This window comes from Lampetra planeri, chromosome 28, assembly GCF_965212315.1.
Source record: "Lampetra planeri chromosome 28, kcLamPlan1.2.h2, whole genome shotgun sequence".
In the NCBI taxonomy this organism is placed as follows: domain Eukaryota; kingdom Metazoa; phylum Chordata; class Hyperoartia; order Petromyzontiformes; family Petromyzontidae; genus Lampetra; species Lampetra planeri.
The window spans coordinates 5446817-5470343 of record NC_136134.1 but is presented as its reverse complement, the minus strand read 5'-3'; the positions used below and the strand labels follow the sequence as shown (position 1 = coordinate 5470343).

General features: G+C 46.9%; 1 protein-coding gene across 1 annotated transcript; it reads right to left on the bottom strand.

Annotated features, from left to right (window-relative positions):
- Positions 1 to 5818: 5818 nt before the first annotated feature.
- LOC144728275 (erythropoietin-like) lies at positions 5819 to 22246 on the bottom strand. Its single transcript, XM_078607583.1, has 5 exons — positions 21488 to 22246; positions 15396 to 15541; positions 14762 to 14833; positions 7048 to 7194; positions 5819 to 6028 (listed from the first exon to the last, which is right to left on the bottom strand). The coding sequence occupies exons 1-5, from the start codon at positions 21498 to 21500 to the stop codon at positions 5867 to 5869; spliced, it is 540 nt and encodes a 179-aa protein (XP_078463709.1). The 5' UTR covers positions 21501 to 22246; the 3' UTR covers positions 5819 to 5866.
- Between the last annotated feature and the right edge of the window lie 1281 nt (positions 22247 to 23527).

The window sequence follows — 23527 nt, the reverse complement described above, 5'->3', positions numbered from 1 at the left end:
ACCCAACCCTCCCACCCTCCACATCGGCGGTGCATGAATGCGTGGGCAGTGCTGGTGTGTAAAAATAAGACACGTACATGAATTCCATGCGAATATAAAATAAACAAGCCTTTATTAACATTTTACGTAGCATTTATAGTCATGTAAAAAATATATAGCATTTATATAAAAAATATATTCATCTAGTATTTACAAAAGTGCTTACAATGTGCATTAAATAATTTAGAATACAATAACTTAGTTTTACCGTTAAAGCCCCAGCGTTTAAACCCCATACATCCATTTCCATTGCCGTTCTCCAAGACTCTTAACCCCTCTCAATTGAGTTAAAAAAACACACATTTAGAACATTAAAGTGCAAGTGTAGAGAGAAGTTTTGAGCCAAGAGTGATCATAGCAAAGGTCCGATCAAATGTTAATTTATTTTCCTAAAATCATCCCCCCCCCACCCCTTCCCCGTATGCAGTGGCTCAGTTAAACAAGACCGTGGAAAAAAAGCGATCTTGCTTTTAGACTCGGACATGAAGTTGTGGAATAGTTCTTGGATTTCAAAGGGTTACTTTTGAAAGTTTTGTTAAAGTGCCCAAATTCAGCACGCTTAATGAAACGTTCGTGAAGAGAAAGATCAAGGGTAGAACCTATTAAGAGAGGATGTACCCTTCCTGTCATGAAAGACAATTATCCAAGTCAGGTGCAAAGAAAACATTCTTGAAAATTAGTTTTGTCATTTGTGAGCAACCAACTTGGTTAAGTACGAATCTGGAAACAAAAAGAATTTATATTTTTAACTTGGGGAATATTAAATACATTTCTGATTTCATGCATTCAATAGGAAATAAAATCGAGGTTTTTTTTGTGGTTAATGCAATATTTTTCAGATTTCAAGCAACGCATTTGTGGAGCGTTATTTTGACTAAGCCTTGGGGAGCGCTCTGACTTCATAAAAGTTGGTCAGAAATCAAAGTCAAGAAAAGAAACTAAAGTCCATCTCTTGCAACTAAAAAAAAAATAAACATTTATTTTATTCCATCAGCATATGACCCGTCTGGACCAATATTTCCTCACAGCATTTTTGTTCAAGTAGCCAAACTCTCGATGGGGTTATTGACCTGGGTGTCATCAGTAGAGTCAGGCTCGTTAAACCCAAATGCTGCTATATTGCCAGGCGTTACAAAGTATCAGAGAAAGTGGTCAACACCGAATAAAACATTGCAAGTTGAACGTAGGGCAATGCGGATCATAAAGGATCTGTTCTAACAAATCCTTTGGGCCCTTTCCATCGCCACAGCCACCACCGACGCTTGCGTTTAAGACCACCACTGCACAAACAAGTCACACTGGAGCTTCACAAGTAAATGCATTATTAAAACAGACATGCGTAAGGAAGCCGTCATAAACATCAAAGCACCAGTACAATGCTTGTTTTTTTTTCAGTGAACATGATGTCATTGTACATATAATGCCCAAAAACCAGATACCTGCACTGATTGTCATCTTAAATAAAATAAAACGCACGCAAAGTTACATTTAATGCGCCCTCTACGTTAGGTTGTGTTCTTCAAGTGTCTTTGTGTCTTTTTCTTTGCATTTGCTTCAACTTTGGAGCTGATTAGTCGTTGTCAGCCAGCAACTCCACGCTGCTGTATAAAAGCCTCCTCCAATATTTTTTTCCCAATTGCCGACTCTCCCCAGTCGCTTCATTCAGTCCACGAGTGACCTCCAAACTCATTATTCCTTATCTCGCCATCTGAGCCAATTATCCAGGCAATTAAACATAACAAGAACACTTCCGTTGCGTTCAAACGTGGCCTGTCACGTTACGGAGCCACCAACGTTATGCCGAACCCGAAATGCAACTTTACCTCCGTGACCGCTAATTAGAGGCACGCTCTGCAACGGTGAACCTGATACTGCTGGATGGAGGCCTCTCCAGACTGTCCATCGTGGAGGTTGTGTTTGATGGTACTTAACCACACAGATAAGCATGGATCGGTGATCGGGGGGTGACCAATGACCGGTTAAGATATCTCTCTTATTCTAGATTTGAAGCTTTCGTGACTGCAAGGAATCATCTTCTTAGGTTTTTTCGGTAAAGTCACGTAGAAAGTAAAATAAAATAAAAACAAAAATCACGACGTTTCGGAGGCAACACAAGTCTCCGTCATCAGGTGGGACCGTCACAGCCAGATTAGCTGTATCACTTGATACAGCTAACAGCTAATCTGGCTGTGACGGTCCCACCTGATGACGGAGACTTGTGTTGCCTCCGAAACGTCGTGATTTTTGTTTTTATTTTATTTTACTTTCTACGTGACTTTACCGAAAAAAAACCTAAGAAGATATCTCTCTTAGCCACTGGCCCGAGAATTGAACTCGAGCCACCAGTATCGGAGAAGCAGGGATGTTTACAGAACAATGTGCCGAGTCGCTAAGGCCACCGATCTCCCTATGAACCCAACATAGGCACATTAAAGCTGCAGCACTTGTTTAACATTAGCTGCTATAACTGCATTTTGATGGCGCACATTCATATACAATTCATAGCACACGCCCGTTTGTTTTGCGCAAAACCAGAGCTTTCTTGCCAAAGTCAAGGCTCGCGTTCTCTTGCCAACACGTGACTCCCTGACACAAACAAATGCCGATTTGAAGTTGATGCATAGCTGAAGTGCAATGGAGGCAACAATGAAAATCACGGCGTGCTTATGTAAAAAATAGCGTTGTTGGGTTGTTGTTTTTGTTTCCCGAAAGTAATCGTACAATCGCAGAAATGAACATCACCCGGAGGTCATTGGATTCACCTGAGCCTTGGTGTTCAGGTGCAATGAACTACTGAGTAGAAAGTGTCGTCGCCCGAATGGGAGGAAGATGGATTGCTTTTGCGTGTAGGTATGTGTTTATCCGAAGCAAATATTGAGATGAGAGATTTCTTTTTTGGAATGTTTTTTTTTTTGCCGAGAATTACGCTCAATCCGAGTGCTCGTTTAATGTTGAAGATCTACGTGCACTGAAATGCATTCCAGCACAAAGTAAGCCCAAGCATAGACGCAATGCACTTATCGATATTACCTAAGGCAGATAAAGCTTAGCGGTACTAATTTGTGTACATGGCTAATACAATGTTTATAGCTATTTTTAGTTCTCTGTCAATTTTACTGATGCGTGAAGGCCTTCCCACGTCGTGTCGGTCATCGTGGTCGGTGTGGATTAGTAAAAGGGGTCGCACGGGAACAGTTTCAGCACTAACTCGCCACCAGGGGTCACAAACTGCTTCACAGTGCATTGCGCTAACCATTGCCCCACCGTCCCCGGCGCCACCCCCACCATTCGCAAATAATGAATGAAGTCATGAATTCAATTCCCGACCATGGCCAACATCTGAACTAGTCCTGCGTCGCCAATCTCCACTTCACCAATCTGACCATTGTGAAGCATGGTCTAAGAAGCCTAAATACAAAGTCCCCCCGCATAGCCTTAACAGACTGTTGGGGCAAGTGCTGTTAGCGAGCACCTATGAAGGCCGGCACGGCACACGAGGGGGTGGGTGGCCAGCACCAAGCCCAGCCGCCTTTGTCTCCCGAGTAGCGATGTTTTACACATCGCACCCGGTACTCATTCGAGGTTGAGTCGACCTAGGGGAGACCCAGGACTGATTCAAATAATCGTCACTGGTGTTGGCCGTGAGCGGGAATCGAACTCTGCTCGTCCGGTTCTTAGCGCAGCGCGCTAACCGCTGCACCACCCGCCCCCCCACACCCGGCATACTAGTAGTAGTAGGGGTATCTTTACAAGCCTAGGAACCCTCCAAGACCCACACAACACGGGGAGTCCTTCCTCTAGCAGTGGATTGACAAAGGGCTGTACATTCAATATTCACTATTCTGGAAAGGGAATCAAATGTGTATACACCTACGACTGCTGCTAAATAGTCTTTGCCCTTAATAGTTCTAAGAGCAGCGTTCTTCACTAACTTTCAGTACACAACGAGTGAAAACACCGCCCATCATTGTGCTGCTGTCAAACCCCGTGGTTTCAAATGGTGTGGTGGCCCTGACACTGACGATGTATTATCGTCAGTGTCACTGAAAGTTAGAGAAGAACGCTGCTCTTAGAACTACTGTATTAAGGGCAAAGACTATTTAGCAGCAGTCGTAGGTGTATATTATCGTCAGTGTCAGGGCCGCTACACCATTTGAAACCACGTGGTTTGACAGCAGCACGATGATGGGCGGTGTTTTGGCTCGTTGTGTACCTTTGGAGACCGCATGTCAGGGGCCGCACTAAAGACCACCAGGGCCTGTCAGTGGCCTGCGGGCCTTGCAATGAAGACCACTGCTCTAAGAGATGATTGCTATTGTGTGAGCAAGCTATTCTCTACGCTAGTCGTGAATACACATACTGAACTAGTTTACGCACTGTGTACTCTACTTAACAAAAGGACTGCCAACCCATTACATCCAGCTAACTCTGGAAACCCATTCCGATCTAGACTTTATTCATATCAGTCTTGCTCAACTTTAGCAAATAATATAAAAACTAAACTTAACAAAAATATATAAAAAATATAGTACAACAATATCAAAAAATATGAAAAAATCTAACGCGTATATATAAACCAAGCAATATATTGTAAAGGTGTTCAGTCATAAAACTTTGCTTTGTGTCTTATGTGTTTGAGTAAATACAAATAACAAATATATTTTGTTGGTACTAATGTACAAAAAATATATAAGCAAGCTCTTCTCATAATTATAATTATCAGTGATGAATTTTTGTTGTTGTTGTAAAAACAATAAGCTCATGAAACTGAGGTCTGGTATTGAATTATGGCTATTCGTCAAAACCGCTGTCACGCAGCCTCCAGGTTCACTATCGGAACGCTCTGCTCACATTCCACACAATAATGCATTTGACTCGAGAAAACACAAACACATTCGTGCGGAGGGAGCTGGTAGGAACGTTGGGTTGCTTGGTCAGTGGCCAGGGTCAACAACGGCGTGGTGTATTCTGCAAATATGCCCGACTGTGAGCCGGCGTGAGCAGGTTAAACGTTGAGTTTTATAAGGGCACCACGGGGTGACCAGCCCCTCCCCACCCAGCCCCACCCCTCCCACCCCCCGCCCAGCCCCACCCTCCCCACCCAGCCCCTCCCCACCCAGCCCCTCCCCACCCTCCCCACCCAGCCCCTCCCTCCCCACCAAGCCCCTCCCTGCACGACGGACACAATAATCCCCTGTGGGCTGGTGTAACCAGGAGGTTCCTACCAGTATAAACATGACACCGTACATTGTGGCGACGCAACCACGAAGCAATGTGCTGGCCACAACTCAACACAGTCCAACTCTTTCTTCCTCTTTATCGATCTCTCTCGACAGGACATACATATTTATTTTTAAACACTTCTCGCAAAGTGTGTCGGCTAAGTCCGTGTCTTCCAAGTCATGTCACATTTACTTTTGTCCTGCGTTCACGCCAAGGCGACTTTCACTGACGATTGTTTTTTTGGGGGGCTGTTTGCCAAAAGGTCGGATGGAAGGTTCCGGCAGTGTCGGCAAAATAAACGCTGCGAGAGGTTTTTTTTTGTTGTCCGGATCTCCACATCCCATCGCGAGAGTTATGGTGGATGTGGTGTCCCGGATATGGGAACATTTTCTCGACAGACCTGGCTGAATTGAAGCCCTGAATGCAGCCAAATAGAGAGAAGAGCGAGTTTTACACCAACACCACCACCACCACCGCCACCGCCACCACCGCCGCCACCGCCGCCGCCACCACCACCACCGCCACCGCTGCCACCACCATCACGAGCCACTGGAACAGTAGTTGAGCGGCAGGGATGCGAGCTGGGGTACACGCCGCGGTGTGTCTATCGCTCCTTGTCTTTCCAGAAGCAGGGCGTGAGGCTGCAGAGCTCCTGCAGGAAGAGACAAACCTTGCCCCTCATGAAGTCCTTGTACACCGACATGACCATGTTGAGGCCCACTGTCCTCGGCCTTGCATCCTTCCTCACCGGAGGAGCACTTTGCCACTGGAGACAAAAATGGAAAACACGTAGAACTTCATTTTGTTAACGCCGCGGTCATAAAATGACAGCATGGCACACAGAGCCCGCGATGTCTCTATGTAATTTTTCGATTTAAAGCTTTCGTGACTGCAGGGATTCATCTTCTTGGTTCTTTCGGTAAAGTCACGTAGAATTGAAATAATAAAATAACAAAAATAAAACATAATTATTTTATTATGTTTGAGAAGATGAGTATCTATGTAAGTTGAACTTCTTTCGCGCCGTACATAGTGAGCCGTGCGAATCGGAGGCTGCGTGTTAGTTAGCACACCGGGCTTGCCATGCAGAGTTCGCCCCGTTGAATTCAATCTCCTGGTGCTGCACTTTGATATTTGTTTCATACCACTGCCTCTGTCCACTCGGCAGTGTAAATGAAATATATCTTTAATACCTTCTTGGTTCTTTCGGTAAAGTCACGTAGAATGGAAATAATAAAATAATAAAAATAAAACATAATAATATATTATAATAGTATTTTTTTTTGTTATTTTTGTATTATATCTATTACTATATTATATTATTTTATTATTATATTATTTTATTATGTTTTATTTTTTTTATTCCATTCTACGTGACTTTACCAAAAGAACCAAGAAGATGAATCCCTGCAGTCACGAAAGCTTTAAATCGAAATTTCAATCTTTAATACATCAGAACATTCGGTACACGCGCCACTCGTATGGCGCAAGGCTACCACGAAGATGCTGCGTGTTGTACTTACAAAAACAAAGATCCCCCGTATAGCCTGCAGATACCGTTGGGGCAAGTGCTGTTAGCGAGCACCTAGCAAGGCCGACATGGCACATGAGGTGGTGGGTGGCCGCCTTTGTCTCCCTAGCGGCGATGTTTACACACCGCACCAGGTACCCATTTGAGGCCGAGTCGACCTAGGGGAGGCCCAGGACCGGTTCAGATAATCGCCACCGGCGTTGGCCGCGCGGGGTCCGGGCTCATCTCACGGGGGGGAGACCTCCGGCCCTTACGTTGATGTCGGTCTGCGTGACGATGGCGACGAGGTTACTGATGTCCAGCCACACGGTGCGCACGGTGTCGCTCGCGTTGCTCACGGGCTCCAGGGCGCGGGAGAGCGACGCGAGGCCCTCCACGACCTCCCGCGCCTTCACCGGCATCTGACGGCACAAGACGGCAGGTGATTTGAGGCCGAGTCGGCCGAGGGGACCTCTTCAGATTCTCGTCGCTTGCGTTGGTGGCCATGGGAGGGAGCAGAACTCGGTCCGCCGGGTTCGTAGTGCAGTGCGCTGACCGCTCCCCACGCACACACACACACTGCTGCACCACCACTCCCCACGCACACCCAGACACCACTGCACCACCACTCCCCACGCACACACACGGACACCACCACTCCCCACGCACACATAGACACCACTACACCACCACTCCCCACACACACACAGACACCACCACTCCCCACGCACACACAGACACCACCACTCCCCACGTACACACGGACACCACCACTCCCCACGCACACATAGACACCACTACACCACCACTCCCCACACACACACAGACACCACCACTCCCCACGCACACACAGACACCACTGCACCACCACTCCCCACGCACACACAGACACCACTACACCACCACTCCCCACGCACACACAGACACCCCTACATGACAGCACGCACGGAACACATTGCACACAGCGCCATCGACTCTTCTCTTCCCCCAGCCATTCGTGCTGTCGGCTCCCTGTGCAGCTCCAGTCTCAAGACGTTAACCTCTCGACCTCTGCCTATTTACCTGTTGTCCCGACTCTTAAAGTAAATATATAATGTACACAGCAACAAAAAACAGATTTAATTCATATTCAGCTAAATCGGGTAAACTGAACGTCTTGAAGCGCCACACAATAAATAAGAGACACGTTGCAAACAAACTGAGCAGGGGCAGGAGGAGGGCATGAGGAGGAGGAGTGGGGGGGCAGGAGGAGAGGGGGGGGGCAGGAGGAGAGGGGGGGGGGGCAGGAGGAGACGGAGGAGAAGGAGGAGGGGGGGCTGGAGTAGGAGATGGAGGAGGAGGAAGAGGAGAATGGGGATGGAAGTGAGAGCGGACGTCGAGTGCGCATGGGGGTCACATCCGAGCGACGAGGGCAAGTGGGTTCATACAGTGGGAGTCACTCACTCGTGTCGAGGGGAAGGCAAAGACCCTGGGGGTGTGTGGGGTGGGTAAGTAAACTTGAAGGACTGCACGCCACGTGTGTGTCCGCGACGTGGACGTGCAGTGGTGTCGCAGTGGGAAGCGCACGACCACTGAGTGAGACTGCTGGCCAAGGCTAAGTAAGCTCAGCGCTGAGTGGCGTCTGACTTTGCTATCATCATCTCCCCATTCCCCCCGTATGGTCAAACAACCCCCATAGTTGTGTAGTAGTAGGGGGGGGGGCTTCATCCAGAACCAGCTCACACGTGGCACGCCGCCTATGTTCACCGTGGCCGAGAACGTTGACAATTCGTCAACAACTCAACAACTCGTCAACAACTCGTCAACAACTCGTCAACAACTCAACAACTCATCAATAACTCATCAACAACTCGTCAACAACTCGTCAACAACTCATCAACAACTCGTCAACAACTCGTCAACAACTCAACAACAACTCGTCAACAACTCAACAACTCGTCAACAACTCATCAACAACTCGTCAACAACTCGTCAACAACTCAACAACTCGTGAATAACTCGTCAACAACTCGTCAACAACTCAACAACTCGTCAACAACTCAACAACTCGTCAACAACTCATCAACAACTCGTCAACAACTCAACAACAACTCGTCTCTCCCATTCACCCCCCAACCCCCCCAGCGAGACCCACCTGACCGCTGGTGAACGAGGGGGGAGGGGGGGTTGGTGGGAAAATTTTAAATAAAGAAACCACCACGCGCTGTTCACATTAAGTTTCTATAAATAATTAATCGGCAAGCCTCGACAGCGTTTGCGTGAAGTCTTTCGCTGGGCGACGGCTCCACGCTTGCTAATTGACTGCGTACGGTGCGAAAGAAGCTCAACATACACACACAACAGACAAAGATCCCCCTTGTAGCCTTAACAGGCTGTAGGGGGCAAGTGCTATGAGCGAGCACCTATGAAGGCCGGCACGGCACACGAGGGGGGGCGGGTGTGGCAGCAACACGCCCGGCCGCCTTTGTCTCTCCCCGTGGCCATGTTTACACACCGCAACCCGGTGCTCATTTGAGGCTGAGTCAGCCTAGGGGGAGGCCCAGGGCCGGTTCAGATAATCGTCACCGGTGTTGTCCGTGAGCGGGAAAATCGATTTCGCGTCGCCGGGTTCGTAGCGCAGCGCGCTAGCGGCTACACGACCGCTCCCCCTCCCCTAGCATAGCAAAGATCCCCCGTATAGTCTTAACAGGCTGTAAGGGCAAGTGCTGTTAGCGAGCACCTATGAAGGCAGGCACGGCACACGAGGGGGTGGGTGGCCAGCACCACGCCCGACCGCCTTTGTCCCCCCAGTGGCGATGTTTACACATCGCACCAGGTACTCATTTGAGGCTGAGTCGATCTAGGGGAGGCCCAGGACCGGTTCAGATAATCGTCACCGGTGTTATCCGTGAGCGGGAATCGAACCCGGGTCGCCGGCTTCGTAGCGCAGAGCAGCGCGCTAACCACTACACTACCGCCCCTCCAACATAGCGCATACACATTGACACACACACAACACGCATCAACGTGCACGTTCTCTGACCGTGCGCCGCACGATATTTGGCCAGAAAGCCCGTCACGTGTGAGAGACTGGGCTGCTTTAAGACCAAAAAAAAGCACGCGGAGGTCCCCTACCCCGCGCTGGAAGCGATTGCAGCTTGACGAGCCGTGACCTACATTACAAACACCCCCCCCCCGCTACAGAGGATGTCCCCCTGCGTCACGATCACAGCCCTTCCACCGAGCTCTGGCGAAGCAACATTATCGATGCTGATAATTGTTTTTTTACCCTTCTATCTGGCAACAAAACTGACACCTTTTTACAAGGAGTCATGTTTGTATAGACCGCAATACCTGCAGTCATAATACAAACAAAAGACATAACTCTGATAATGTGCACTGTCCTTGAAGTTGATTGGTCCACACCCGAGACATCTGGTCCAACCCATGTGAGACTAGGCTCTAAGGAAAGCTGTCTCGGGTGTAGACCAATCAACTTCAAGGACAGTGCACATTATCAGAGTTATGTCTTTTGTTTGTATTATGACTGCAGGTATTGCGGTCTATACAAACATGACTCCTTATAAAAAGGTGTCAGTTTTGTTGCCAGATAGAAGGGTAAAAAACCAATTATCATATTTTTACTGGCAAATGAGGTTCCCATAGTGTAGATTATCGATGCTTTTGCACTCACTGGCTTCTACAGGGTTTGCCACCTGTCCTGGTTTTTTTTTTTACGCCCCATGAATCATCCTCTTGTTTGAGGCAGCTTCTGTCCTGATAGTCTTTCCGGAATATTCAGAGCCCCGGTGATATTATTGCCATAGTAAAAATAATACTACAAGACACCAGATTTAGGTGGAGTTTCTCCCCTCTGCTGGTATTGTGAGATAGTATCATGGCTACATTGGATGGGCCTTATCCGAAATAAACTGACCGATTCTTTCCGTGATATGTCCACGTTTTCGTTGTACGTTCCTGAGAGGCTACGACTCTAACCCACGTCGTTCGTGAAAGGCTCTCCCCCAACACAGCATCAGGAAACCGGGCAGCAATTCTCTAACAGGCCGGACACTGCTGATGTCACTCAGAAACTATATGGCTCTTTTTCAGAAGCGACCAGGCCACCAACGATAGCTGAACGAAGTGGCTTATCACGTGGAAATGTATAGCAGCCAAATGCTCTAAACGGATGTTTCTAAATGTGGAGGGAGAAAATCGGATGCCCCGGAGGAAAATCCCCTCGACCACGGGGAAAACATGCAAAGGGTCAGGGTTGGGATCAGACCCACGACCTCATGTATACCAGGCAGGGTAGTTAACATCTCATCACCGTGGAGCCCCAATAACACCGGGCCAGAGACTGGCGCGCTTGAACGAATGCCGCTAGAAAACATTGGCCCAGAAGTTTGGCAAGTGTATGGGAGAGCAATGATGTAATTTATTGTAAATTACAGGCTTGTGTTTGATTTTGTATTATTAACGTTACGAGTAGAGAACCCGTTGCTCTGCAGCGGGAAAATAAGAGACAGCTGTTCATGTTAATAAATGTGTCACAATCCCAATGTACTCGGAGCACTCAACGTAACCTGCCTTGATAATTGATTTTTTTACCCTTTTATCTGGCAACAAAACTGACACCTTTTTTACAAGGAGTCATGTTTGCATTGACCACAATGTCTGCAGTCGGAATGCAAACAAAAAACATAACTCTGATAATGTATGCACTGTCGTTGAAATTGATTGGTCCACACCCGAGACAGCTTTCTTTAGAGCCAAAAGGCGTCATCTGGTCCAACACCATGTGTTACTGGCAAATGAGGTTCCAATGGTGTAATCTGCCTTTTTACGTAATAAAATGCCAAGATTATATAGGATTTAAAGAATATTCTGGCGAAATAATGACATTGATAAGAGCACAAATTAAAAGGTTGCAGAAATTTTAAACGAACCTTGTCAGTCTCCCATATTCCTCACTCCCTACCTCTTTGGTAGTCGCTATATATATGATGTCTTCCCAACTTGTTCCGCTGCTTCAACTCAACATTTATCTGTTGCGCAGAAAATCCCGTTCAGCCGGTTACCCAGCTAATTTCGGTGGCAACAAACGGCCCGGCCACTAACTATTTTGAGAGTCCGAATCAAAGTCAAAAAATGTATTTCTACCGGAAGAATCCGGTGAGCTATAAAGCTCTTTATCACAGGTATCCACTGTTGGGGTAAAGAGGAGCCCAGCCAGCAGCCAGCAGCCAGCCAGGAAACTCAAGGCATAGATTATTTTAATAGTATTTGACTTGAATGTGTTTCTACCACAAAAAGCTTTGTTCGCAAGTAACATTGCAGGTTTATAATTGTATTAGGATTTTTATTTTTATTCTTATCACGACTGTATAGAGTTGTTTTTTTGCCTAGTGCTCACATCCACTCGGTGAAGGTTATTGTTTTAATTTTGTCCACATGCGGTAGGGTCCATAGAGCTAAAGAGCTATTTTTCAAGGGTGACCCCAGTGTGGGAGAGGGGGGTTGGGAGGGGCAGGAGAGGGCTAAGCGAGGATATAGTGAAATACAATGCTGTCACAAATCAGAGCACATCGTTTAATTGAATATGACTGAACATGACTGCAAATCGAGACATTCGGCATCACAGTCCCCTTCCACATGAAGACAAATCTAAAAGAAGCAACGCTAATGGAATTACAATACCCAAGGTAGGAAATTTCAGCACCACAGCAGCAGCAGCAGCGGCTTAGAACCTGGAAACTAAGCAGTGGGTCAAGACACAGGATATACAACTTGCAGCATCCACCGTGGAAGTTTGGAGTAAAGCCACGCAGTTCTAAATCTATAGACATATTTCACTTCCGCAAACACGGCTGCAATCTACTCCCCAACAATGACATAAACACTGGATCACGAACCGGGTTCTGTTATTTTTAGACATCCGCCCTTCACCCGTACTCGCAAGCAATAGCCCCAAATATGAATATCTCGTCGCCAGTGCAAACAAGCGTGGTGATCACGCAACGCGTTTTCGCTTTAACATGATTCTTCCATAACATGGGAATCACCCGTTATAACGCGGGAATCACCCGTTATAACGCGGGAATCACCCGTTATAACGTGGGAATCACCCGTTATAACGCGGGAATCACCCGTTATAACACGGGAATCACCCGTTATAACGCGGGAATCACCCGTTATAACGTGGGAATCACCCGTTATAACGTGGGAATCACCCGTTATAACGTGGGAATCACCCGTTATAACGCGGGAATCACCCGTTATAACGCGGGAATCACCCGTTATAACGCGGGAATCAACCGTTATAACGTGGGAATTACCCGTTATAACGTGGGAATCACCCGTTATAACGCGGAAATCACCCGTTATAACGCGGGAATCACCCGTTATAACGCGGGAATTACCCGTTATAACGCGGGAATCACCCGCTATAACGTGGGAATCACCCGTTATAACGTGGGAATCACCCATTATAACGCGGGAATCACCCGTTATAACGTGGGAATCACCCGTTATAACGTGGGAATCACCCGTTATAACGTGGGAATCACCCGTTATAACGCGGGAATCATCCGTTATAACGCGGGAATCACCCGTCATAACGAGGGAATCACCCGTTATAACGTGGGAATCACCCGTTATAACGTGGGAATCACCCGTTATAACGCGGGAATCACCCGTTATAACGCGGGAATCACCCGTTATAACGCGGTTTCTGAGCGGTAGACGACGAACTATCTACTGGACCTCCTGGACATCTGCGAAAAAGAGCTTAATAGGTCATGGATTTTCCTCCTCCAGTCTAAATAAAGATTCTGATTCTGAACTACTTCTTTAAGCTGTGCAGCTGAGCGGTAGGATATGGTACGCGGAATACAGCAACGCGGTGACGTGCCCTCAGTTATTTGTCCCGCCATCTTACTCTGCGTACATCATAGTTCACACAAACTTTATCATGACATTATCAACGGGGAAATTTTTTCACTTAACGTGTCGCTTTTCAGGAATGTATCTTCCGCGTTAAACGAGGACTTACTGTAGTATTATATTAATGACATATCCGTTGAATCTTGCGGTTGAGAATCAATTATGTACAATCTATAAAAAAAATATCTACATGTTTCGCCATAGTTACGATTAGGCTAATGGAGTGGAGGAAGAACGGTAGAAACGAGCCCGAACAATTGAGAAACAATCTTGTCTCTGTGTGTGTCTCTCTCTGCGTGTGTGTCTCTCTATGTGTCTCTCCTCTATGTGTGTGTTTCTCTCTGTGTCTCTCTCTGTGTGTGTCTCTTTCTGTGTCTCTCTATGTGTTGTCTCTCTCCGTGTCTGTGTTTGTCTCTCTCTGTGTTCTCTCTCTCTCTCTGTGTCTCTCTCTGTGTATTTCTCTCTCCGTGTCTGTGTTTCTCTCTTTTTCTCTCTGTATTTGTGTCTCTCCTCTATGTGTATGTCTCTCTGTGTCTCTCTCTGTGTTGTCTCTCTGTGTGTGTGTTTGTCTCTCTCTCTCTGTGTCTCTCCTCTATGTGTCTCTCTCTGTTTCTCTCTCTCTCTCTGTCTCTCTCCGAGCTTGCTTTTACATACAGTTCTCACCTGATGACGGTTGCTTGTGTTGCAATCGAAACGTCGTGATCTATTAGTTATTTCGTTTTTTCTTTCTATGTGACTTTACTGAAAGAACCAAAGAGTAATTGAGAAACAATACAAATAAGACGAAGAGATTAGAAGCCTAGTGCTGCCAGGTGAATCACATTACCCCTCTAGGACCCGATTGGTGCGGCTGAGATGCTTGCATTGACGGATACATGTTGTTTGTGGGCCGTTTCAAAGTTAGTCGGCCTCATGTGGCCAACAAAATGAAATTGTGGCCCACATACGGCCCTTGGGCCATAGGTTCCCAGAGCCTGCTTCATACGACAGTAAAGGAATACAATACAACAGTAAGAGAATATGAACAATGAGATTTAAAGCAATAAAAAAGGAATTACTTACAGGCTGCAACCTCCATTTAAAGTGCATCCCCCGTTCTGGAAGCACGATCTTCATACGAATGGTGCTTCCTTTCTGAGCACAGAGAAACGCGAGTCAATGACAGCACACACACACACTCACCAACCCAATGTATGACACTGACAGCAGCACGGCTGCGACATATAACACGGATCATACACAATTGTCTTCATTATCGATAGCCATACTCTCGTTAATTATCGTGATACGACCTAGAATGTTTATGCTTTCAATGAAACCGTACTGCGCGAATAGCGGAGCATTCCAAACAAAGACGGATATTATTGAAAAAAAGAAGTGTGCATGTTCGAGACGGGTTATGGGTCTGATGAAAGTGGGTTGGGTTGTGGGTCTAATGGAAACAGGTCGGATTGTGGGTCTGATGAAAGTGGGTCGGCTCAATGCAGACTTAAATCCTTGCAAAAAGTTATCTATGTGGTATTCCAACATCTAAACACCTCCTGAATAATTGCCAAAAACGGATCAAACCTATTCTTATTTTTCAGAGGTGGTGGATGGTGTGCGTGGTCCCGGCTCCAGAGCAAGGGAGAGAGGGAGGGGTCGTGGTGGTGGTGGTGGGGTGAGTGGAGTTGGTGTGGATGGGGAAGTTCAGCACCGTTTCACGGACGGCGTCCTCCGAGTTGTTCTGGTAGCGCTGCATGGTGCGCGTGTCCTTGGAGAAGGGACACGTCTCGGCCTGGGAGCCGGCGAAGCTCGGCCCCGCCTCCCCGGCAATGAACACGAGCAGTACAGCAAGTGGGACTGCAAAGGCAGCGCGCGACAAAAGGCGATCTGACAACGGTGGTGCCAGCGAGCGTTCGCTCGTCTGTGCCGGAAAGGCCCACATGGCCATACAAAAATCAACGTTCGTCAATCCACAGCTGGATGGATTGATAGTATTGTTTACCACGTAGGCTTTCTGTTGATTCTCTCTTCAGCACACCGGTGGGCTAAAGAAGTCAATTAATCTGTCCTTTGAAAACGTCACATATTTTTTTACTGTTTGGCCGTTTCGGTTGGTGGAGGGTTACGACACATTTATAAATAACGCGATCTGACCCAAAACACCTATATTATGAATGATAGTATTGTACTTCCCATGACTGACATGGTGTGTGTCTCGACAGTGATTAGCACTGCAAGCAAGATCATCATCATCACCATTTAAAAGCCCCATTTTCAGTCGACTGCTGGATAAGGGCCTACCATGCCGCGCAGCTCGTGGACATTATTGGACCATACTTCACCCCACTGGTTCGAGTTCACGAGAGCGAGCAGCATACACGTGGGTGCATAAAATTACAGGTCACCAGTGGATGTCACCACGACTGCCCCACACTGTCGCCCCGCAGGTTCTATGGTAGCAACCTGCTTGTGCACGGTTGCCTGTCGTCCATTCAAGCACCAATCTTGGTGCCGCGATGGCGAGATGTGAACCATCTCGCCTGGTATGCAGGAGGTCGTGGGTTCGTTCCCGACCCTGACGCCTGCTGTGCATTTCGAGTTTGCGTGTTCTCTCTCCATGTGGTCGCGTGTATTTTTATCCGCGTCCTGTGTTTATTTGTTCCTATTCCCATTAGGGCCTCGCAAGTTCTTAGTATAGGCGGAATGAAAAGCGGAAGGCACAGCTTTGCTAGAAAACGAGAGGAAATCGTTGCCTGCTGTTCAAACAACCCTGAACGATTAAATGAATTAAACTATTTATGATCGGGGGACAGCAGCAAAAACCTGGGTAATGATTATTGACTTGAAGCTGTCGTGACTGTAGGAATACATATTGAAGACGATTGCTTGTGTTGCGATCGAAACGTCGTGATATAATTTTCATTTTTTTTCTATCTACGTGGCTTAACCTGAGTATGATTCCTAGCCACAGATAATATCTAAACTAAAAAACGAAACTACTTTTATTCTACCAGGTGAAGCCCCACTGAGCTCTATATAACTCTTTTTCAGAAGCGACTGGCCACAAATGATTAATCAACGTAGTGGCGTATCATGTGGAAATTTCCAGCAGCCAAACACTCTAAAGGCATATTCATTATAAATGTGGAGGGAAAACCCGTAGGACGGCAGAAAAATTCACGTGACCACGAGGAGAATATGCAGACTGCAAGTATACAGCAGGCATCAGGATCGTGATCGAACCCACGACCCTCTGCATACAAGGCGAGGTAGTTAACACCTCAAAGCCACCGTGGTGCCCCATATCACCGGTATGCGATAATTAAACCAGTCCTGGCAGCCTTCTCACCCCACCCCTTCCCACACTGACCAGCATGGTGCAGTATGGCCACACAACCCGGAGCCATTACACACCTCAATGCCAACGCTTTCTCCCTGCTATCAAATCCCGCAGATGCTGCACAGTAGACACACAGCAGCCTTCAACACGTACCCCTAACAGTGTCCCACTGAGAAACGCTGCACCTTTCGCAGTGTGAATGAATGAAAAGCTTCTGGACTATAGACGGTCGTCAAAGAAGTGGGACCATTTGTTGGAATGCCCCCATCAACCATGGAAATCACTCCAATTATTGTCTCGGTAACCGGCCCCTCCTCCGTCCACACTGTGAATCATTACATTGCTATTTACTTGGCCAAGAATATTATTTTTGCCTGCTCATGGTAATTCATGTTGGTTTTTAAATCCTTTATATTAAGTTCACTTGCTTGCTTGCTTGCGCGCTTACGACCGTGCAAATCTTTCGGTCCTTTTTAACCCACTTCCCGTGATCCAATCGAGCTGACATTTTGCACACAGACTCGGTGTGAGTGACAATTTATTTTCGTCAAAAATGTTTTCCAAAATTTTACACTTTTTAGGAAAAAATACCTTATATTTAATTACCAATTGCTTAATGGTGGCAGGCAATCATCTGACCCATAGGTGGCAGCCATCTCAAGCCAGAGGACGAGAGGACTCTAGCCGCCACGCATATAAAGGATTTATAGTGAAAAACTTTGTTTTTACGAGTTAATTTTTTGTTGTTGTGCATGGGTGATTTGGAAGCTGGGTCCGTGGCGTGAGGAAGGGCTTGATCTCACAGTCGTTTGGCAGCGGGTTGTGTAAAATGTTTCACAACCAGGCAGAAGGGAGCCCCCTAAAGAATGTCTGTATTGTAAACTGTTTCTACTGTACTGCAACATTACACACCATGGAACACAGTGATTTATATTGTTATTAACGTTGTACAGACGATACCATCGTTGCATTTTTGCGCATTCCCTTTGTCAATCCACTGCTGGATAGGAGACCCCCCACGCCGTGCGTGCCGTGGGGGGTAATGTGACCGTACTTCACGACGCTGGTCAGCGTGCCGAGTTGTTCAAGGCGGAGATGCATCGTTGCGGAAGCACGGAAGTAGAACGCAACAATGGAATTCTAGATTTGAAGCTTTCGTGGCTGCAAGGATTCATATTCTTAGGTTTTTTCGGTAAAGTCACGTAGGTAAAAAAATGTAATTAATAAAAATATTTTATTTTATTTTTATTTTACTTTTATTAATTTTAATGTTTTACCTACGTGACTTTACCGAAAAAACCTAAGAACAATAGAATTGTCTGCATTTCTCTCTGCTGCATGCAACATAGACCCACAGCAGCCTATAACAATTTGTCATGCATGGTTGGAGTGTAACCCATCCAAGCACTATACAGGTTTGGCACTGCTTGGCTTCTGAGATCTCATGAGGTCATTCTAGATTTGAAGCTTTCGTGACTGCAAGGATTCATACTCTTAGTTCTTTCGGTAAAGTCACGTAGGTAAAAAATGAAATTAAAATTAATAGTCAGGCACATTCTGGGAGGTTTGGTTAGAGACCGATGGACATTTCTTTTTTAAACAGAGGCGCCACGGTGGTGAGAGGTTAACTCCCTCGCCTGGTATGTAGGAGGTCGTGGGTTCGATCCCGACCCTGACGTCTGTATATTTGGAGTTTGCATGTGATCCCCATGGTCGCGTGGATTTTTCTCCGGGTCCTTTGGGTTTTTCCCTCCACACTAAGAAACTGCGGGGTCCGCTTTCTGCCCCGTCCTCCTCCCCCCTTCTCTCTCCCGCCTCTACTACCGAGGCCTACATAACCTCGTGCCACGGCAAATCTATCGCCTACTTCAGCAGTTTTTTCTTGCTGTGGTTATCCCACCTGATCACGATTGCTTGTGTTGCGATCGAAACGTCGTGATCTATTATTTTTCTACCTACGTGACTTTACCGAAAGAACCAAAGAGTATGCATATAGAGTATTTGGCTGCTATAAATTTCCATCAAACAAACCGCTTCGTTGAGCTGTCATTTTTGGCCAGGTCGCTTCTGAAAAAACTTCAGTGGGCCTTAACTGGTAAAACAAAACCACGTACGTAATACATTTTATTAGCAAGCACTTTATACACAGAAGGAAAAAACAGATCCTAGATCAGATATAAATAAATACATACAATTATTATGTAACGACCAATACGCATGACTGTAAATATAAAACAGAAATAGCATATTTCACGTCTTATTTTCCATGAAATTTCTCGGTGGGTCTAAATTTTGCTTTTCAGGAGGTCCCTCCTTTGGAATATTTGGACAATTGCAATGGGAAAATTAGAGATTAATTTTTATTTATGTAAGCAGCTATGAGATCCTGTGGTAATTCAATGTCCTCTAAATGTTAATTATTAAAACTGTATCAATGATGTATATATACACGTCGACTTTGTATGGTCATGGTCACTGCATCGCTTGCTTTCAGATGCGCTTCTGCAGCCGTCTGGAACGCTCTTCCTGCCGATATTAGGAAGCTTTTGGAGCTGTGCACATTTTAATCTAGATTGAAAACTCATTTATTTAGAGCTGCTTTTTGTGTTTAGTTTGTTATCCTTTCCCCACACCTTCGATTAGCGCGGTCAGCTACGTACGGCGCAAAAGAAGTTCTAATTACATACATACATGGGACCACAGTGAGTCAACGTAATTGCAAACATGTAATTCTAATAAGTGGTACGCATCGAGTATATTAGTTACCGTTCGACCACAAAGTGTAATTAGTCAGTTCGAGTCTTATTCCAGGTGTGTGGCATCGTGCTCCAAAGTTGCATCTCCATCCGCAGTTGCCGATTCCGCAATATGCACGTGCAATGACATGCTACAACCACTGCAAACTCGAGCCTTAGCTTTGTATAAACAAGACACTCCTCGGGAATGCACTCTTGCACCACACAGGACGAAATTGTTTACCATTGCATGCACTTTTAATCCACACAATCCGTGTTGTTATTATTAAAATAGGCATTCATCATCATCATCTCTCAGTGTCGTCTCGCGATGCAACAATCCATCCAACCGACGGATTGGATTAATTTCGACGCGAGCCGACCGTGGTTTATGTTTCTCCTCCTCTGGACGAAGTTATCCTGTCGTTACGGTGGCGAGCTATTAACTACCTCGCCTGGTATGCAGGAGGTCGTGGGTTCGATCCCGACCCTGACGCCTGTATATATGGAGATTGCGTGTTCCCCCCGTGGTCTCGTGGATTTTTTTCTGCGGGTCCTCCGGTTTTTCCCTCCACATTTACAAACGTGCGTTTAGACTATTTTGCTCTTCTTGGTTCTTTCGGTAAAGCCACGTAGAATGGAAATAATAAAATAATAAAAATAAAACATAATAAAATAATTCTCACGACGTTTCGGCCACAACGCAAGCAGCCGTCCTCAGGTGAAGAGCAGGTCTGTCGAGAAGACAGACTCTGTCTCCACTAAAGAGAGCTCTAAGGAGCCCCATCTAAATTTCGTGACGATACCTTGGTCTACTTTTCCACGCTGGTCAAACGTCTTGGAAGAGATGGGGGAAGAAGGGGAGGGGGTGGGGGTTACCCACACTTTACCCCACCACCACACACGACCTGCCCATCAGCTTAAGTGTGGCGTGCCCACGTGTTTACTGCTGTAAGGACGTATGCCGCGCCGGGAAGTCGGACGGGCGACCTATGGATTGCAGGTTCACTGCGCTAGCCAGTGCATCCACGGCAGCGTTCTACATTACACTGGTCAACACACTTTTCTGGCACAATGTATTCCAACGGTTTTTAAGGTAATTTTGGGTTGCCGATTCCAAATTTGGCATCAGTTTTTGTCTATCACATCAGGTTTTTGAGATGTCAAATATTACATTTTCAATAAAAACTGCAGAAGAAAACTATTAAATAAATGTGGATATCTACATAAAATTATATTATAAACACACTATCCTAAAAATACAGCACCATATTTTAACACTAAAGCAGTCACTGACTCGCAACAACTTGCAATCATAAGTGACAGAGTTAATTTCGGGTAAAATAATTGAAAATGGGGGAAACCGATAGCATAAAATGAGATGTGATAGAGCAAATCTGAGATCAGATTTGGAATCAGCACCCTGAAATTAGTCTAGAACAGCTGCAAAAGTCCAGGCCAGAATTTTTTTTTGGTTCACCAGTGTTATGAATGACAGCACGGCGGCGGTCACACTTCACAAGGGTGTTGGAGGCACATTCCCCGTGCCTATCGTGCCCTGCTGCTGCTGCTGCCCGTTTCGTTATTCTCGTGATCGCTACGTCGGCAATGATGCGCGAATTGACGCTCGGACAACACCCGTTGCAAACGAACAACATCGCCCAATGTCCCGTCGCAAGCAATTGGATCGAATTAACTATTATTATTCTCGTAAAGCAAATTACTTACAGCTGATGTCCATAGCAGGGCCCCGCTGCGGCGCTGTCTCGGCGTTTCACATCATCGGCATCATCATCATCATCATCGCAGACCCGCGCCAGCATTTGGAATCTGGAGGAATAGGTTTAGCCGAGTCTTCGACCGCCCACTGCAGTTAGCAGCGGCAGCAGCGCTCAGCGAGTGGTGAGGAAGCAAGCCAGTGCGTTCAGTAGTGGTGACTAACCCATGTATGATGCTCTTCCTCCGTCTCGTGTCACACGAAGTTCGCTGTTGTTGTTGTTGATGATCTTTGCTTTTGTTTGGCTTTCTCTGTGTGTGTGTGTGTGTGTCTGTTGCCTCCGCGTGTTCGATTGCGACGCCTCGATCTCAGCCGTCTTGATCATTTGGTCAATCCTGAATGATCCGAGTTCATTGTAACCTACACGGACACGCACGATGTTTGTCGAGTCAAACTCACGCGCCCCACGCGAATTGAAGACGCCGAATTATTCTCGCTCCTGCCTGGTGACTTCACGTTGGACCGATGCGAGACTGAAGCCTTCCAAGCTGGACTTAGGCCCCCCTAGGCGAAGCTGCGTTATCTCCAAACTGCTTTGTCGAGTGCAGTTAGCGTAAATCCTCCGAGTACACCGAGAGAGCAAATGCACCAAAATGACCACTGCATTGGTGAAGACAACTTGCAATGAAGTCGTGATAGGAGGGCGGTCTCTGCGGTGGCTCTTGCAGGGGACCTCGTGCGGTCCACTACGTTGCGTACAGCTGCGCGTCTCCGTGTCCGTGTGGGTGGGTAGACGGGTGGGTATGCAATGTGAATCTGTTCGAGCTGTCATGTTTGGTTCATAAATCGCTGCGCTCGCGTGAGTCATCAATGGGTTCGTTAGCCAATGGGCATAGCGCCCCCTGTCACGGTGCACGCGTGTGTTCGTAGTGTGTGTGTGTATGTGTGTGTGTCTGTGTGTGTGTATGTGTGTATGTGTGTGTGTCTGTGTGTGTGTATGTGTGTATGTGTGTGTGGGGAGCGGTAGTGTAGCGGTTAGCGCGCTGCGCTATGAACCTGGCGACCCGGGTTCGATTGCCGCTTACAGGCCAACATCGGTGACGATTATCTGAACCGGTCCTGGGCCTCCCCTATGTCGACTCAGCCTTAAATGAGTACCTGGTGCGGTGTGTAAACATCGCCACTGGGGAGACAAAGGCGGTCGGGCGTAGTGCTGGCCAACCCACCCCTTCGTGTACCGTTCCGGCCTTCATAGGTGCTCGCTAACAGCACTTGCCCAACAGTCTGTTAAGGCTATACGGGGGATCTTTATCTTATGTTTGTGGGTAAAGTGCGCGCGTGTCTGTGTGTGTGTGTGTGCGTGCGCAGCACTTGACTCAGCAGTTTGCTAAGTCTTGACTTAAAGCTTTCGTGACTGCAGGAATTGATACTCTTTGGGTCATTCGGTAAAGTCACGTAGGGAAAAAAATATTTTTTAAAAACCACGACGTTTCGATCGCAACACGAGCAATCGTCTTCAGGTGAAAAAATACAGCAGGCGGACTGCTGAGGCAGGCAGAAATATAGCAAAGTATGTGAAGGCTATACGGCGGATCTTTGTCTTTATTTGTCTGTGTGTGTCGGGAGCGCTCTGCACTACGAAACCCAGTGAGCCGAGTTCGATTTCCGAATCACGGCCAAAAGCAGTGGCGGGTATTTCAACCGGTCCCGGGCCCCACCTAGGTCTACTCAGCCTCAAATGAGGAGCTGGTTCGGTGTGTAAACATCACCGCTGGAGAGACAAAGGCGGCCGGGCGTGCTGCTCTCTCCACCCCTTAATGAATCCTCACTAACAGCACTTGCCCCAACAGTCCTTTGAAGGCTGTACGGGGCTCTTTGTCGGGGTGGAGGGGTAACCGCTCTGCACTACGAACCTCGCAGTCTAAGTTCGATTCCCGGTCACGGCTAACATCAGCGGCGACATTTCCACCGGTCCAGAAACTCCTTCCGAACAGATATGCTCGCTTTGCAGCACTTGTCCACCCACCAGTGTGCTCTTCCACAGCTCTGCA

Coding starts and splice junctions, on each gene's coding strand:
- LOC144728275 (XM_078607583.1), bottom strand. Junction 14,834..15,395: donor AGGACGCCGTCCGTGAAACG/GTGCTGAACTTC, acceptor CTCTGTGCTCAG/AAAGGAAGCACCATTCGTAT. Junction 7,195..14,761: donor TTAAATGGAGGTTGCAGCCT/GTAAGTAATTCC, acceptor TTGTGCCGTCAG/ATGCCGGTGAAGGCGCGGGA.